General features: G+C 37.8%; 1 protein-coding gene across 2 annotated transcripts; it reads left to right on the top strand.

Moving 5' to 3' along the window:
• Positions 1–6,720: 6,720 nt before the first annotated feature.
• Positions 6,721–13,227, top strand: nlrc3l1 (NLR family, CARD domain containing 3-like 1). 2 transcript variants are annotated; one of them, XM_017493250.3, is made up of 6 exons: positions 6,721–6,776; positions 7,200–7,385; positions 7,785–7,970; positions 8,061–8,163; positions 10,215–10,455; positions 11,117–13,227. In XM_017493250.3, the coding sequence occupies exons 2-6, from the start codon at positions 7,231–7,233 to the stop codon at positions 12,646–12,648; spliced, it is 2,217 nt and encodes a 738-aa protein (XP_017348739.1). In that variant the 5' UTR covers positions 6,721–6,776; positions 7,200–7,230; the 3' UTR covers positions 12,649–13,227. The 2 variants fall into 2 exon arrangements, with proteins under 2 accessions (XP_017348739.1, XP_047017684.1); XM_047161728.2 differs by lacking the exon at positions 6,721–6,776 and adding an exon at positions 6,783–6,948.
• The last annotated feature ends 1,572 nt before the right edge of the window (positions 13,228–14,799 follow it).

Raw genomic sequence — 14,799 nt, 5'->3', positions numbered from 1 at the left:
GAGATGCCATAAGGTGTGGCCTCACTTAATTATGTACAGGAGAAGGCTGCATTTGAAGAATATCTGATTTGTTCATTAGTGCAAAATGAATAGCCATATAATAACATTACTGTATTTTCCCTTTCATTTCTAATCCTCAAGGGATGTTGTAACAAGGTAGCTCTCTGCAAAGATGATGTATCATCATCTCAACACTGCATGAACTGTATAACAGTAATAGACCTCAAGGAGGAACAGCTTCAGGGTCCGTAGTTAGATCCTGAGCTTCAGTTAGTCAAGTCAAGTCCAGATGTAACTCAAACTAGAGACTAACCAGCTAGACAGGGCAGATCAGTGATAAGTCTGAGAGAAGAATTAAGTTTTAAGGTATGATTTTAATGAATTTATTGTAGGGGACGATCTGAGAGAGAGGTGCAAGCTATTCCAAAGCCTCTGTACCATTAGAGAAAAGGTCCTATCACCTTTTGTTACTGTCTGTGCATGTTCGCCAGCATGTCTGTGTGGGTTTCCTCCCACCTCCAAAAAAACATGCCATTAGATGGATTGGTGGATTGAAGCCCCTAGGTGTGAATGTGTGTGTGTGTGTGCGTGTGTGTGTGTGTGTGTGTGTGTGTGTGTGTGTGTCCATGTCCCGGGTGTATTCCTGCCTCATGTCCATTGTTTCTGGGATTGGTTCTGGATCCACCACAACCCTGACCACTGATTACTAAAAGTGAGTGAGAGGGAGAATAATAGACCTCTAAAATATGTGGTCTTGTGATGAGATAAGGTGGTGAGTGAGGCATATTTCACCACTTCATAACTCCACATAGAAAATATTTCATTTTTACATTTATGTAATCTATTTATTCTTATTTTTTTTCTGAAAACTAATTCGCTTTTGCTATGTTTTAAAAAAATTATAATCATGAATTTGAAAAACAATGTTCACAAACCAGAATGTGAACATGAACATACTCGATAATTCAACATCACACCCCACCTACCTTCCCAATCCCACCTTCTGCTATGTTTTAAAGGGACTATGCACTCACAAAGAAAATGTTCACAATTTTTTCACACTTATCAAATGTAGTCAATCAGCCAAGACACAAAATTGTTGGGGTTTTTTTTTTGTGTTGTAATGTCGCACTGGATCTGGGAGCATTTGCCAATTAACAGGTAATTGAAGGATATAGCGCTCACTTTATCTTCGCATTACATATGTAAACTTCATGTTTTTGCTGAAGTGTTATTTTAAGAGGTTTTGTAAATGATAAATGTGGAAATATGGATAAATATGGAACTCACTCAGAATAAACATCAGTTATATCACTGTTTTAGAAGGAACACAGACTTTATATATAATATACAATATATATATGTTTGTTTGGTTTTTTACTTCAGATAGTGAAGATAATAAAAGGTTTTTCATCTTAGATAAAGACAACATCTCTAAAATGTTGACACAGTGGAGGCCAGTTTTTATTTATTCATCATAATTTTTTTTTTTTTAGGAAAATCTGGTACAAAAATATAGCATGTTTGATCATTAAAATATGATAATAAGACTAGTGAAAACTCCAATACAGTTTGTGTATTTAGTGAACTACTTGAGATCAGTTATGATAAATCCATGGGTTTGAAACAAGTGTGCTACCGTTCAAAAGTGATTGCACATTGTACATCTATAGGCAGGATGTTTTGCACACTTATAAAGGACTGCTCGAGATGGTATTTACTGACAAATGCTTTACTCAAAAGTGAGAAAACACAGCAAGATATCACCCTCCATGATGTAACCAAAACAACAATTATATAATGGTGGCCTGTTGATATGTGAGACAGCATGTGGCAGGACTGGAAAGCTGGAAATCTAAATAAAATTAAGATAAGTTTGTATAATAAAAGATAAGTTTGTATAGTACATGAACATATATATATATATATATATATATATATATATATATATATAAACTAAGATATATTATTTTGCAATGATAGTACGATAACATTTGCCTAGACTACTTTTAAGTATCTATTGTATAAGTAAGAAAACATCAAAAGAAACATCTCAATATTAACATATTTTCTTATGTAGGGAGACTTTGTTGAGTTTTTATTTCTTACAGTAACTATTGTTGGCTTTGTATGCTTAATCCTAGACAGTCTGGTTGCTGTGCTTTATTTTGTTTTTTGTTGGTGCTGCACAGCTGTCACATCATGCTGGTTCATGCATATGCTGGGAAGAATTTGAGCTTGGATTCTCGACAACAAAGAATTAAAAGCACCAACACGCCTCGTTCGTTAATGCACATTCCCCTGCGGGAAATCTCACAATCAGTTCAGTTCAGTTTTCAATGGAACCAGTTGAATTATGTCTGGGGAGTGAGATATACAGAATATCCACTGCTTATGAGAGGGATTTAGAGGGTGTGTATGGGTATGTGTGTGTGTGTGTGTGTGTGTGTGTGTGTGTGTGTGTGTGTGTGTGTGTGTGTGTGTGTGTTGCTAACAGATGTTTTGATCTTTTCCAGTCCCGGAGCATTGAAGTATTGAAGAGAGGCTTTTGAGGAGAAAGGGATTGATGGGGGAGGAAAATGTTTAAGACCTGTGCCCTTAATCAGTCTTTCACTATTCACCCCTGGCTTTTTCACCATCTGTGGTGTGTATGTGTGTGTGTGTGTGTGTGTGTGTGTGCATGAAGGGAGTGATTCAGACTCACAGTTCTTAAGCGATCACGATAATCCCTACTACTTCCGAAGACTCCACCTTTCACAGTGAGAACTCTGAAGTGTCCTTTTGATAACTGTAAAAAGTAATAGTCATTTGGAATGTACTATAACATTATCATATAAAACTGAAGCTGTTTCTGTGGGATATGATCAGGATACCCCACCAGAAATGGAATTGGCCATCTTTGGTTGTTCTAACACAGTTACCTCTCAGCCCTATTATTTGCAGTTGGCACTAATGATGAGCATGGTTGTGGTTAAGAGAATCATACTGAGGGATTGGAAAGATACTGCCTCCTCATGTTTTCAGAGATGACTTGCTTGTCTTAAATCTTGGGGGGGGGGGGGAAGCATGTTGTAATGAAACAAAGTCCTCTAAACAATTTCCCAAAGTTTGGAGGGCCCTTCCTCCAACATTTACATGGCAGCAGAATTAAAACATTTTTGCATACAATGGTGCTTGAAAGTTTGTGAACCCATGAGAATTTTCTATATATGCATATATTTGACTTAAAACATCATCAGACATTCACATATGTCCTAAATGCAGACAAAAAGAACCTAATTAAATAAACGAGACAAAAATATTGTACTTGGCAATTTTTTTTGTTGAGAAAAATGACCCAGTATTACATATCTGTGAGTGGCAAAAATATGTGAACCTCAAGGATTAGCAGTTACTGTGAAGGTGAAATTACAGTCAGCTGTTTTCAATCAATGGGATGTCAATCAGGTGTGAGTGAGTGCCCTGTTTTATTTAAAGAACAGGGTTCCATCAAAGTCTGATCTTCACAACACATGTCAGTAGAAGTGTATCATGGTATGAATAAAGGAGATTTCTGAGGACCTCAGAAAAAAGAGTTGTTGATGCTCACAGGGATGGAAAAGTTTACAAAACCATTTCTAAAGATTTTGGGCTCCACCAATCCACAGTCAGACAGATTGTGTGCAAATTGGAGGAAATTCAGGACCACTGTTACCCTCCCCAGGAGTGGCCGACCAACTAAGATCACTCCAAGTGCAAGAGTGTAATTGTCCACGTGGTCACAAAGGGAGCCAAGGTAACTTATAAGCAACTAAAGGCCTCATTCATGTTGGCTGATGTTAATGTTCATGAGTCCAGCATCAGGAGAACACTGAACAACAATGGTGTGCATGGCAGGGCTGCAAAGAGAAAGTCACTGCTCTCCAAAAAGAACATTGCTGCCTGTCTGCATTTGCTAAAGATCACATGGACAAGCCAGAAAGCTATTGGAAAAATATATTGTGGATGGATGTTTGGAGAAAGGAAAACACTGCATTCCAGCATAAGAATCTTATCCCATGTGTGAAACATGTTAATGGTAGTGTCATTGTTTGGGCCTGTTTTGCTGCATCTGGGCCAGGACGGCTTGCCATCATTGATGGAACAATGAATTCTGAATTATACCGGTGAATTCTAAAGGAAAATATCAAAACATCTTTATTGTAATTGGGGTTCAAATAGCATTCACTATTTACAGTATCTTGCATGTCTATGTAATAAAACACCAACGTCGTATTAGCGTATTTAAATAAAGGCTTGAAAGTAAGAGTACTGTATTGCTTGTCAATATTTGTTAACTTTAGATCATCTGTGCAACATTAATACTGCAAGTCTCAATCATTTTTCATCTATGCATAATATAAGTGTGTACAGGAGGGGGCGGTGATGCTCCTAAGGAGTAAAACTTCCATAAAAAGAAGAAAAAAAAGAAGACCCGCCCACTAGTGTTGCCAGGTTCCACAGGACTCCACTCAGAAGAGCAGGGTTTTATTGCAAGGCTGCTGTCCATTCTGAAATGATCATGCGCCCTCTGAAGGCTTCTTTTGTAGGGGTTGAAATTAAGAACCGTTAGATACCACAGGGGTGTCTAATTTAGTAGGGTCGCTAGGGACATGTCCCAACAATATCCAGCGACTACTGAATTGTCCCTAGCAATAAATTAAATCAAACAATTAAAATATATTTATATATAACCACTGCTGTCTGTGTCTTTTGTTTTCTTTATTTATTTAAACTTTATTTAACTTTATATAACTAAACTTTAGTTTGTTTGTGGGTATACTTTGACTTGGAAAGTAGCTCCCAAGTCCACCTTTCTGTTTCTCTCTGCCATGCTGTCTCAGCATATCACCAAATTAGCCTAATTGCCAAACACTTACACACACACACACACACACACGAGTGGACATTAGGAGCTACTTTTCATCAAGTCAAAGTGTAAATCACTTAAAATATTTTCTCAGTTGCTAATGGGGGTGGATCTGTGGACGGCTTTTATGTCCCCACCAATGTCAAAATTAAACCTACAACCTTGCTTCTATATTACATTTTTTTTTTGTTTAAGTTTTGGCATATTTATACATTACTTGAGTGTTATTGAAATTGATTACATGTACTCTTACTAATTTAATTAATTACAAATTTTTACTCTAAACATTCAAAGTAAACAAGATCTTGCAGGTCCAACTGATAGCTGTATGCTATGAATGAGTCAAATAGGCTCGGCATTTTATTTACATTTCAGTTTAATGCATCCAATCAAATATTTAGAAAACAAAACCTGTTCTAATATTTCTAGTCTAAAACATAAAACCTAATCTCTACTTTCACTTAAGGTCCCCGTGAAGTTCCTTGAAACGCGCAGTGTTATACAATGTGCTGACATAATTTCCATTGAAACAGGAAGTCAGTCTGGGACACGTTGAGTGCCCCCCCCCCCTTTTAAAATAGCCAACAGTGTTAAGCTTACCTCACAGCCCGGGATAAGCTGTACTTGATGGTTAGTACCATGGTTTTTTATCATGTTGGGGGCGGAGACACTTCAGATTCTAGAGATCATTTGATTGGACACAAAATCTGTTAAGATACTAAAGTGCAGAATGATGTCATCAGGATAGTTGATCCGTATTGGTGTTAGAGAGAGACTATAAAAGCCCCAGCCACAGGGGCACAGAATCCTCGGGGGACATGTCTTGAGCATTTTTTATAAAACATAAATTTGTCCCCTGCACTTTTTCAGTGGCCATGGCCAATTTGCGTATCTTTGATTTCTATATGTGTACATGTCTATAAGTCTTTACAACACCTGACGTTGCCATGACAATTGTTCACTCACGTCACGTGTCATGCCCATGCTCAAACCCTCGCTGAGCGCTCAGAGGTCATGATGAGCTCAAAGCGGCAAAAAAACATTCACTCCTGTTTTACTAAGTCGAGCAGTGTATGTTCTTTTGGCATGTGGTATTCGTTTTGCTCAATGATGAATAATTTGCTACATATTTCTTTTTAAACGCTGCCTATTTCCATTGATGAATAATTAGCAAGATTTGATGCTAATATTAGCTGACCCGCAGTCCCACACAAATGTGCACGTATTTTCAAACTATTTGGTAACATCTTTTATTTTTTATTACAGATGGGTTATCTGAGTCCTTCACAATAGAATAAGATGAGTGAATGGTGAATTGTTAATGTTGAATTCAGATTTGCATGGATTATATATCTCTGGATCAGGCAGCATTGCATGTTACATAATGGTTTCTTTTACTGTTGATACAACATGTTATTTTACTGATATAAGGTCTCCTTACAGTGACGTGTTTGTTAGTTTAGTTCAATTACAGTCTCTTTGCAACAGTGTGGTTTGAGTGTCATTTCTTTCTGAACTGTATGAATAGAATAAAGTAGTGTGTGAATATACAAGTATATATTATATACTGTGTGCTGTGTTTATGCAATACAATGTACACTAAACACAATTTGCAATATTTAAATAATACAGTGCAATATATATTATGACATGCAAGTACAGAATCATAAATTGCATATTAAGCCAATTAAGAGCAAGAAGAGATAAAAATCTATCAATTAGACAAAGGTAAGAAAATAAGATTACACTTGACATTCTGTCCCCCACACATCTGAAATGATATCTATGCCCTTTCCCAGCCATGCTAAATATAGTTTGGTCAGGTTTAAAGCTGATTTTATACAAATCTGGCAACCCTGCTGTCTACAACCGAAAGTTCTCGACTCAGGTAGAGTAGCTCATTGTTAATCATTGTTTATATTTTGGATTCTATTATTTTAATCTCGTGCAGTTATTATTGAGCTAGAATATTCACAAGAACCAGGGTTATAGAGGACTAAAATCAGCTTGAGAGGAAATCTAAAGTCAGAACTAGTTTAGAAGATTGACAGCTCCCAGGCGTGAGTATTTCTGAGAAGCGTAAAAATACTAAACCCTCCAGTTCACTGTATGAACATATTTATGCAGTAAATTGAGCAGTGTAACCCGGACAGAATGTTTCCTCTGTGGTGTTCCTGGTGTTTGTTGTGACACGGAAGTGAAAATATCAGCGCGTCGTGTATGACAGGAGAAATGCGACGCGACACCATGTTACTTTCTGTTCTTTTCTGTCCACACATTATTCTAACGAGTCTGAATTTGCTCCGCTAAGGTACAACACAGTTCAGACACAGTGTTGCAAAATGGAGGACGAAGACGCGATGTCGTCGGATAACAGCGTGCCTTTCGGCTACGGAGCTTCAGCATACGGCAGTGAGGCTGAAGAAGATGAGGAAGCTGTCGAAATCCACAGAGCGCTAGCGCTCCAGACCATGGAGTGGGAATCATTCACAGACAGGTACATCATTACAGTGTTGCCTACTCGTTTCAGGGGGGGGGACTTACTCAAGCTCAAATACTCTCCAGGTGACGTCATACACCTATAGAGTTTATGCACGTGACGTCACGGTTCTGATGTGAGCTGGAGAGCTGTACCTGTCTATCCTACATGTGATTTAACATTGACAGATGTACAAGTTTATACACCGTGTAAATGATTAACTAAGTAGGTGCAACACAATTTTTTTCCTAAAATGGTTTTTGCTCAGATCATATAAACAGAAATGTTCTTTTACTCTAAAGAGTGGTTATAATACTTGTATAAAACTCTACTTATAATAATATTTGTAGTTAAATACTAGAGATCATCAGATGTTCTGATGATGGCATCATGCGTTTGTTTCCTTTTTTCTCACAGATATGACGTGGAGCGAGCCGCATCACCTGCTCCCAGTTATGGATCGATGCACAGCGATGATTGGTCAGGAGCAGTGGCTGATAATCAGTGTAAGATCGTGCTGCACAGACAAGACTCTTCAGCATCAAGCTGTGGCTCTTCTTCCTGTGATGAGAAGCCAGAAGAAGAACCCAAACAAGAAGAAATGTGAGGGCAGCTGTTTGGTTTTGTACATTTAATTTGGCTGTTATTCTCCAGGATAAAACAAATGTGTTTTTTTTTTCCTTTCAAACTCAGGACACAAGAAAAACCAAGTGGTGCTCCTCCTCCTAAGCCAGAGCTATTAATTGATCCTAATGAGAAACGGCACCCTGCCCTGACTGTTGATTTCGCCTTTAAGGTGAGAGACATCTCATCACAGCTCATCTCATCATATGTGTGTGAACTTTCCTGTTATATGATAAGTTATGTTTTTATTGTAATGGCAATATGACGTTCTGTAATAAACACATTGTAGAGGTCTGTGATAACTAAATGCTACCAAATTTACGACGCACCGATCACAAAAGTATGCAGATGCCATGTCAAAAAAAACAATCACACTGGTGAAAACCATGTACACAAGTGCTGTTGCCTTTCATTAGACATGCAGAAAATGTACCACACTGAAAAGGAAAACTTTGATTGGATTTCTCTTACATCACCTGATATCTTTGTTTTTCACTAATCAGCATTTATTTTTAAGAACTAAATGCTCAATTTGTGCCAGAGGTTAATGTTAGAGATCGACCAATATTGATTTTTTTTTTTATAACCAATACCGATTATTTGCATGTTTATGTGCCTGATAACCAATATGTGTGACCGATATTTATTTATTGTTTTACTTCTGTTTTTGACACAATAACAACACCACTGCAGTGAACAAACCATTTTATTTATAACAATTTTGTCACTTTCACTTCCTCCTTATTTATACACCAATAAGTAAATGGGGTCTGAAAGAGTGCAAAAAATAAAGTGCACCGTTACTAAAGTGTCTATTTTAAAAATAAAAGCTTTGATGACCTAAACAGATGACGTGACTCTGTGCGTCACTATTTCTTAGTGCCAAGCTACTTAAACTACATATCAGGCATTTATGTAACACATATAATTTGTGCTTTAATGTCTGTTATGTTAAATAAACGTATTCATTAAAGCAAAGCAAGTATACAATACCCGTGCACACCGCTCATCTCTCCTAAGATACAGTGCTGCAATCGTGGTCATGCATGAAATTCTCAAAACGCCCACAAGATGGCGGCATGTATTGGTGGATCAGATATTACAAAACCGATATCCGATTATGGGAAAATGCTTAAATATCAGGAAAAATATCGGTAAAACCGTTTATCGGTCAATCTCCAGTTAATGTGATCCACCTTTAAAAAGACTATACATACCAACATACATTTAAGATAGAAAAGCAATCACAGCAGGTGAAAGAAGGTGAATTGCAGAACACAAGTGGCATTGTTTTTAATTAGTAACATGCAGAAAATGCTATACACTGAAAAGCACAGCTGACGTTGTCTCAGAAGTGAATGTAATTACTAGGTGCCTTGCATTTCCCTTTCATCAGAGTGTTGTAGTATCACACTAAAATGCAATCATTGTTCAGTCACAGCTCACACTCTGGGACAATCGGAGAATGGCAGGAAAGCATAATTTTCCAAGGATTGCTGCAATCCATGTACAAAAATGGCCACTATAGTTTTATTACCTCATTGTTTCTTGTTGTTGTACTGCACTGTTGAACCCTTAATTATCTAGCATTTCATAATATAATTAAAATGATAAGGGCGCACGGTGGCTTAGTGGTTAGCACATTCGCCTCTCCCCTCCAGGGTTCGATTCCCACCATTTGTGCAGAGTTTGCATGTTCTCCCCGTGCTGTGGGGGTTTCCTCCGGGTACTCCGGACTCCAGTACAAAGACATGCATGGAAGGCTGATTGGCATGTCCAAAGTGTCCGTAGTGTATGAATGGGTGTGTGAATGTGTATGTGAGTGTGCCCTGCGATGGATTGGCACCCTGTCCAGGGTGTACCCCGCCTTGTGCCCGATGCTTCCTGGGATAGGAAGGTTAGATATCACAGGTTCCCTGTGATAAGGATAAGCAATATAGAAGATGGATGGATGGATTAAAATTACAAGTGTTATTACTTTGTTATAAGAAGAGAAATAATACTATAACAGGACTAGTTACAAATACTATTTGATACTATGAAAATATAAAAAACATTCATGTCAGACACATTAAAATTGTATAAGTGCATCTCACATTTCCATTACAATATGCATCACCTTTACTTCATTAATTTACCATAATACACTGAAATGATCTACACTGATCACATCTCCAGGTTTTTTTTTTACCGTTTGCCAAATAAACTCTTATCCATTTTCAGGTCCTCCAGAGCAGCCTGCAGCAACTTTCAAAGGAGAATTTCAGACGCTTTAAGAGAATCCTGTGGGAACATTACCCAGAGCGCTTTCGAGATCAGCTTGACAGCTTGGACATTATAGATTTGGTGGATAAAATGTTGGAGCTCTGTGACATAGAGGTGTCTCTGAAGATCACACTGGTGCTCCTGAATAACATGAACTTAAAAAAAATTGCTGAGCAACTGCAGGGACTGTGCAAGAGAAGTAAGCATCAAACACTACTGAAATAATCATGATTAACTCAGGGTCACTATATCTCCTTGCTTGTTTTATAACTACATTAACTATGGCATTCAGAGTAATGCAAATAATAATGATAATTTTCAATATTTACAATAATAATGCAAATGTTGGAGGTGGGATTTCAATTGAAAATGACTAGCTCCGTGTTATTTATTAAAAAGAAGTATAGTAAAATATTACTTGAAGGTATATATTCTGATATACAAAATCCAAATGTGCTCCAGTTAGTGTTTTAATGAAAGCCACACCCACAAAAGACATGCACTGCCCAGGCTAGAACACCTGATTGCTAGTACAGGCAAAATGACAGATATTAGTGGGCCACATAATTATTATTTTTAAAAAAAATCTATTTACACAGCCTGGTGTGAGGCAGAAACCAAAGTTTCTCCTCAGAGCATACATTTTATTAATGCTGCTATATTGTGAGGAGAACTTAACTAAATATTGCAAAAATGTTTTGACTTAAAGGTAAAGTTTTCAAGTATAATGCTGATACCAGTTACGTACCAGTGTTGAAGCTTCACTAATGGTTTGAAGCTCCTATGCTATCCTCCTCTGTCCTTGTTTTTATCAAAATGTAAAAACAAGCCTGATGTTGCTTTTTCATTCTCTCTTACAGATGAAGTCCGTTATGAGTTGAAAAATACACTGAGAAGGATGTATAAGCATGTTTATGAAGGCCTGACCCAGGAAGGACAACCTTTAGAGAACGTGTACACAGACCTTTACATTACAGACGGTGGCAAAGCTGCAGTGAACAGCGAGCATGAGTTTAGGCAGATACAAGAGCTGCAAGAGGATAGCCGCAGCAAGACAAATCCACTATCCTTCACAGACATATTTGATCCTGAGGTTGTTGTGAGGAGGCACATAAGGACGGTGATAACTAAAGGAAGTCCAGGAATTGGCAAATCGTTTCTAGTTCAGAAGTTTATCTTAGACTGGGCAGAAGGCAGATCACACCAAGACATCTTTTTTCTGCTTCCTCTGCCGTTCAGGGAGTTGAACCAGGTGACAGAGGAAACAATAGGCTTCATGGATTTAATCTGCAGATTCTATCCAGAGATGAAAGAAGTAGATAACCTTGATTTTGAAGGCTGCCAGGTGATGTTCATCTGTGATGGCTTGGACGAGTTCACTACTCCCATTAACTTTCGCAACATTGCATACTGGTGTGACCACAAAGAGCCAACAAAAATTGACATTTTAATCGCCAACCTGATCAGGGGAAACCTGTTGTACTCTGCTTATGTGTGGGTGACCACTCGACCCGTAACAGTCAACATTATCCATGCTGAATTCATCCACCAGTTATTAGAGGTTCGTGGGTTTTCAAATGAACAGAGAGAAGCCTACTTCAGGAAGACAATCCCTGAGAAGGGGAAAGCAGAAAGTGTCATTGCTCACATCAAGTCCAACAAAACACTCTATATTATGTGCCACATGCCACAGTTCTGCTGGGTGGTGCGCATATTGCTTGAGAAGGCTCTCCAAAGTGGGGAATTTCCTAAAGGTCTTACCCATTTCTACACTTACCTGCTGCACCTGCATATAAAGATGCGAGGAGAGAAGCTGCTGTCACAAGACCCAGAGTTCTTCATGAAGCTTGGGAAGATGGCCTTCCAGCTACTTGAGAATGAGGTGTTCAGGATCGAGAAAGAGCACTGGACAGAGTACGGTCTGGAAGCTGAAGATGCTGTGATCACCGCAGGCCTCTGCACACAGTTCAACCGTGAGAAATTTATGATGTATCATGAGAAAGTGGACTGCTTCATTCATCCAACGATGCAGGAGTACTTGGCGGCTCTTTACGTCTTCCTTTCTTTCAAGAACCACAAGAAGAACGTTCTGGAAGGTCAAAATTTTAATGTGTTCTCAGGCTCAAAAGTGGATCTTGTGGATTTGCATAAGAGTGCTGTAGACAAAGCATTACAAGCCCAAAATGGCAACTATGACCTCTTCCTACGTTTTCTCTTGGGCATGTCAACAGAAGCCAACCAGGAGCTGCTTGGCATCTTGCATTCCAGCATAGGGTCTTACCAGCAAGCTAAGGAAAAGACAGCATCCTACATCAAAAAGAAGATCAAGATGCATCCTGATAGGCTAGAAAACCTTCAGAGATGCATAGATGAACTTTCCTCTTATCCATAAAGGCACGGAACTGATTTTACTACATTGTTTTATGTATTGGACATGGCAGAGAACAGTTTAATCAGAGTATCTGTGAATATACAACAGCTAAAAATTTATTGACCATAGCCAATCTGTTGCTGTGTAGTTTGGACTATTCTCAGCACAACAAACACACTGACATGGTATTGGCATGATAGAGTGTATGGTGCTGCTGAGAGTATCAAGTGCAGCAGTGTTACAGGTTTTTAAGCCACAGTGTCAATGCTTGGTTGTGGAACTTTCCACCAACCAAAAATAACAGCATTGCTGTGGCCAGAAACTGATACGGATGGAATTGTACATGGAAACTACAGATACTTCTCATTTCCTTAATTGTACCTCCTTATTTCCATTCTTTGTTTGATAGCTCCTCACTCAGAGGAGTCAAGGAAAGGATACAAGTACAGTAAATGAGGACAGGAGGAATCAAGAACAAACATATTTACCAGCTAAGACTTTTCTAGCTCATTGAAGCATCACTTTAAGGTGAATTGATTTATATAAGCAGGTTGATGTATTGACACTTGCTAATTAAAATCTTGTTGAACATGTACATTACACACTTACCTATTGATGTATTAGTCTAAACAAGATTCTACTCATCATCTGCCTTCTCAGTTTTTAAAGCAAGGGATATTAATTGACTTTCATCCAAGGATTTTATTGGTACCCATTGTTTATTTAAGATTGTGTGTGGTTATTATTAATGTATCATTTATTGGAATCGGTTGGGTTTTTTTTTTTGGGTGGGTGGGGGTGGGGGGTGGGGGTTACAGTTATAACATAGGCTTAAATGCCGCACACTAAAATAAAAATTATTTCTGTTTAGCAGTCATTTGTGTCCTTGATGCAAAAGTCTCCTTTCTCCTCATTCCTAGATTCAGAGTGCATTTTAAGAAAAAGTACTTTAGACTCAGAGATTTCAGAGTCATAGGATGAAGGAATCAAGAAGGCATCATATTCAAGCTTTGGAATTAACCTTAGCTGTTTACCTACAATATAGCTTTAATTGATAAATTGGCTAGAAGTGTGCACAATGTTTAAAAACACTACTACAGCGAATATATCAAATGATATCTCATTGCTGGTAGTTCTGTTGCAGTGATGTTTGAGGTAGAGGAGAGCTGACAAATTGCAACAGATGAGTTACAGTAAGAAACTGTAGACCCACAAAACTACCATTGTATATGCTAGGATTAAACTGGACACAGAGTATCTAAGCTCACAGATAAAAACCCACGCTGAGAAATGTTTCTAAATAGTTAAACAGCATGTATGCAGATTTACTGCATTTTATTGTATTGATATTTTAAATAATTTAAACTGTCACAGCCAGTTCCAGGGGTGAGAAAGTACAGGAAAATTATACTTAAGTGAAAGTATGAATCGGACTGGTTACCTTAAGCAAATGTTTAAGCTGTATAAAAAGATATCTGGATGATCATGATTGTCCTCACTATTTGACATGTTAATTTCATTTCCAAGTAGAGGTATTCATTTTTTTTTTATTATATTAAAGTGAATTAATGGCCAGTTACCAATGAAGCTGAAAGACTGCAGGCACAAATCTGCAAAAAAAAATTTACTTCTCCACAGACAATACCTCTCTCTTGATCCACTAAATTTCAATATGTTTATACACATATGATTATGAACTACTAAACACAATTCTTTGCTTTAATTTGTGAAATGTTTAAGGGAATCTGCTTAATGTCTTGCAGCTCAGCACAAGTTGTGAAGTGTGGAATGCATGTAACTTCTTGTATGTGCTATTTAAGAAAGTAAAACTATTTTGCAAGAAGCATTTTGAGAAATCAATAGCTTATTTCACATTCTTCTTAAGGAAATAGACCACACTAAGGGAAAAAAATACAAACAACCAGTACTTAAGAAGCTTTTTCGGTTTGTCTGTCTGGGGGAAGCCTTAAAAGGTTCTATGTTGAATATACAGGGTTTCCATCAGAAAAGCTTCCCTGGTAGAAAGTGTGAGCTCTTGAGGACACTTCAACGCCCCCCAAAAAAAAGATAAAAAAGTTTTTGTATAGGTATATTTTCATTTTAACATTTGTACCTTTTTACATTCAATCTGTTTAAAGCAAAACTAAAAAGATTCACAAAATAATCCTCTAC

Source organism: Ictalurus punctatus, chromosome 18 (genome assembly GCF_001660625.3).
Source record: "Ictalurus punctatus breed USDA103 chromosome 18, Coco_2.0, whole genome shotgun sequence".
Lineage (NCBI taxonomy): Eukaryota > Metazoa > Chordata > Actinopteri > Siluriformes > Ictaluridae > Ictalurus > Ictalurus punctatus.
This window is presented reverse-complemented; position numbering and strand designations above follow the sequence as displayed.